At 42.6% G+C, this 3,682-nt stretch overlaps 1 protein-coding gene across 1 annotated transcript in view; it reads right to left on the bottom strand.

Annotated features, from left to right (window-relative positions):
• Window positions 1-357: 357 nt before the first annotated feature.
• Window positions 358-3,682, bottom strand: part of LOC106526943 (neuronal pentraxin-1) — a gene marked incomplete in the record, with an annotated part of 4,905 nt that continues 1,580 nt past the window's right edge. The window contains 3 exon segments of the mRNA XM_014021678.1: window positions 358-1,569; window positions 2,853-3,032; window positions 3,113-3,354. Coding sequence (XP_013877132.1) covers window positions 1,348-1,569; window positions 2,853-3,032; window positions 3,113-3,354 — 644 coding nt within the window.

Here is a 3,682-nt window from a genome sequence, read left to right as displayed (position 1 = left end):
AACAACTTTAACACTAATTTATTAAGTTTATGCCCCTGCAGTTTCACATTATATAAATATYCTGGCAAATATATTGCAGGATGTGACTCCCGTTAGCTTTAGCRCTGCTGCTAAGAGTGATGTCATCAAGGAAGAAGAAGCAACTGAAGGATTTCTGGAGCCAAACTTTAAACTCAGCTCCTCCAAWGAGCGCACCTACAACAGGTAAGATATTCACAACTTTTCCACAGCAATGTTTCAAAATGTCCAAACTGTTCTTTTAAGGAACCGACAACAGTTAGCTTCTGTCTTTGCTCCAAAAGCCATTTCCCTCCTTTAGATTAGTTGTTTTGTGCACATAAAGCCAGGAATGCTCTGTGACATTTAGTATCACAATCTTTTATTACAAAAATTAAATTCTTCATCTGTCAGTTCTGCCATGCTCGGAGCTTTATAACAATACGGTAAAAAACCCGGACCCAGAGAAGATAGTAAAGCGGATTTGGACAAAGCTTTTCACAGCACTCCGTCAGTCATGCTGTTACTGTTACAGATACTGGAACATTCCTAATACAGAGGAGTACAAACACATCGTCGTGTCAGCTTAACAAACCCCAATTAAATCACATTTACCAATGATAAGAAGGAGAAACCCAGCTCAGGAGAAGAAAGAAACACAAACCAGTAAACATTAAGTTTGCAACTGAAAACAGACCAGATGTGCTGAAGTTTTGCACCAGCCCAAGGCACCCAGGCTTCGTAGCAATGTTAGCAAGTTCACGGTTCTCACGAAAACACTGAAGCAAACGATGATTAGAGACTGACTTGTAGCACAGGCTGACTCTGCAGCGTCCTCTGTCCTTTGCAGTGTTCTCTCTCTCAGTCACAGTGCAAGATCCGGAGGGTGGAGGGGGAGAGGCAGGAGGGTGGTCAGGAGCTGTACTGCATCAGACATCACTTCACAGCGCCAAACACTGACAAGAACTGGACGGTAATCCCCCACCCCCCCAGAGGGGGAGGGGAGGGTTGTGTAATTCCTCTCTTGGATTGTGAGTCGGTGAAACGTAAGGCGCAGCTCGCCAGCTGCCAGTCCAAGACGGGGACAAAAGCCAAACAAAAAGCTCAGGTGTGCTTTCAACTGAACATCCAAGAGTGGGAGGGAAGGACCGCAGATACCAAGATTTTCTCCAAACAGAAATAAAATCATTTCCCCTCAAAGAAGACCTAAGAAGGACATAAACTGCAGACTTAAGCTTATGAGAACTCAGAAAGTCTCAAACGAATGAAGACAGGAACAATAAAAGCTCAGAAATACAGAGAGGCCTCTTCTTTTTTTTCTTTCTTTCCCCCTGAAAGCTGAGCTGCAGCTCAGTTGAGTGAGCGGCACGGCTCGAAGGTCCATTTGGTGGCTCCGCCAAATATTTCAATGTTGCTCTCTGTCCAGGAGAAAACGTTCCCGACTAGTGCTTTGCTGTTGCAGGTTGCCAGGTTGTAGATCTCGCTGACCGAAAGTTTCCTGTTCCAGATGTTTAGGTTGGCGAGCTCGCCRACGTAGGCCTGCGTGGCGTCGAAACCGCCGCCTAACGTGTCCTGTGGAGCAAAACGACAAGTCAGTCATCACACACACTAACATTTAAAGGGCCTGTGACATCAGATTTTTGTAATAAACTAGAATGCATTTTTGGAAAGATAACCTCAATAACATATTGCAAAGCAAATTTCACGTCACTGAGATGAACGGTTATTGAGATATTATTTGCATGTGAAGAAACAGGAAGTGATGTCAAAGGGGAATGTCTGCATGTAAACAGAGCATTTGCTACAACAGCTAACAGCACAGCCTATAAAGAAGAATCTGATGTTTCTTTAGATTATTTTAGTTGCTATCAAAGAGAGATAAAGAAGAGTTAAAGTTTAAATAATTTTGTTTTATTAAACAGAGACCAGCGAGTTTATTTTATTAATGAGTTCTCCTTTGATGTCACTTCCTGTTTCAATTTGGCTGAGCCAAACTCAAAAGAAAATAGGCCAGTTATGTGACAAAATGGGTAAGTTGTAAATATTTGTATATAACATATATTTGATGTATTTTTGTGTAGTTTTGTTCTGCAAAATTTCCGTTAATATTGCTAACATTTTTATGAAGGCATAAAAACCTTTGTGGTTGAAATATTTGGTGCAGTAATGTGAGTTTTTGTGTTTGTCTACATGTGACATCATCGTTTTCTAAAAGTTGTTTTGTCCACATGAGAATGTGATGTTGGCGTTTAAAGATTATTTTCACTCTTGAGCCTGGTTTTCAAACATTACCGTGAGCTCCTAAAACTCAGTTTCAATGTGAACACAAAACTGAAACTTCCTGTGTGGGCGGGGCCTTCAGCTTCTTAAAGAGGGCATGTTTTAACTAGAGTAAAGACATTTAAACCATTTTAAAGAGTAAATGAGGTGAGTTGACACCAGATGCAGGGCTGTGGACTGAAACACAGTTTAATGGCTGACGTGTTTTTAGAAAAGCAACCATTAAAGTTAACGAAAAAGGCAACCGCTTGAGGGAAATGTTTTCTTTCATTACTGAAGTCTGATCCTAATTTCCCTGGTGCCAATTTAAGAGTCTGCTCTCTCCATCTTTGTGCAGCTTCTCACTGTGAAATGAAGTGTTTCTCTTTCTAAAACCAGACCAAACTGACGATAAACACTCCAACTAACACCCAATTAGACCGCTGAACCTTCACTGGCCACCTCAGAGGAGTCCCCACGGTCTCGTTACACAAATGTCTCCGCCTCTAATCTCCCTCCAAAATGAAAATCAGGATTATTTAAGGATTTTGTCCAAAAACAGCCTGTCTGGGACGTAAAAATCAACGAGTTTCCACCTGCTCCTGTCCCAGGACCAGAACCCCGTCCGGTTTGATGGGGTGGTACGGTGCCAGGTTCTCCCCGCTGCCCCTCATCACYCCGTCCTGGAAGGCCTCCCACATCCCGTCCCGGGTGGTCCAGGTGATGCAGAGGTGGTGCCACTTCCCGTCATTGATGAGAAACGGCAGCTTTGCAACCTGGAGAGACGAGACCTGATGAGTGTCTCTGTTTCAGATCCACGTCTCCTCCTGGACCCATGCTTCTGACTGGACTTTACCTTATCGTTGATGAGGAACTCCATGGGGTTGTTACCCCACTCGATCAGTACCAGCTCGTTGGATTGACCCGGGACAGCGTAGGAGAATGGCGTCCCCACCCCAGGTGAGGCGTTGGACTTGATCCACAGACACACGCTGAAGGAGTACATTTCAGGAAAGCTCCTCTTGGCTTTGGCGTACATGTAGTTGGTTCTGAGAGGGAAGGTCAGCTGGAACTCATCTGTGGGCCTGCTGTCTTTGCCTGCAGATGGAAAAAATAAACAAACAAGATTTGGTCAGTTTGTAGAGTTTCAGATCCTTTCAAACATTTATTTTTCTTTTCCATTATGGCCTCCTTCTAAAAAGAAAATAAACAAGTTCTTTAAAATCAAACTCATATTTTTGTTTCTATCATTAGATGCATCTCTACTCTTTTTGCACTGCAAAAACTGTCCATCTTACCAAGTTTTAAACTCTTATATCAGCCAAAAAGTCTTTTTGATCTTGTTTTCAGACTGATTTACTAAACAAGAACTGATTGTGTAAGAATAATCATCTTGTTTTCAGAATGTGTAAGATTATTTGTCTTG

The sequence above is a fragment of the Austrofundulus limnaeus genome, unplaced genomic scaffold (genome assembly GCF_001266775.1).
Source record: "Austrofundulus limnaeus strain Quisiro unplaced genomic scaffold, Austrofundulus_limnaeus-1.0 Scaffold300, whole genome shotgun sequence".
Lineage (NCBI taxonomy): Eukaryota > Metazoa > Chordata > Actinopteri > Cyprinodontiformes > Rivulidae > Austrofundulus > Austrofundulus limnaeus.
The sequence above is the reverse complement of the archived record's forward strand: the minus strand, read 5'-3'. Positions and strand labels throughout refer to the sequence as shown.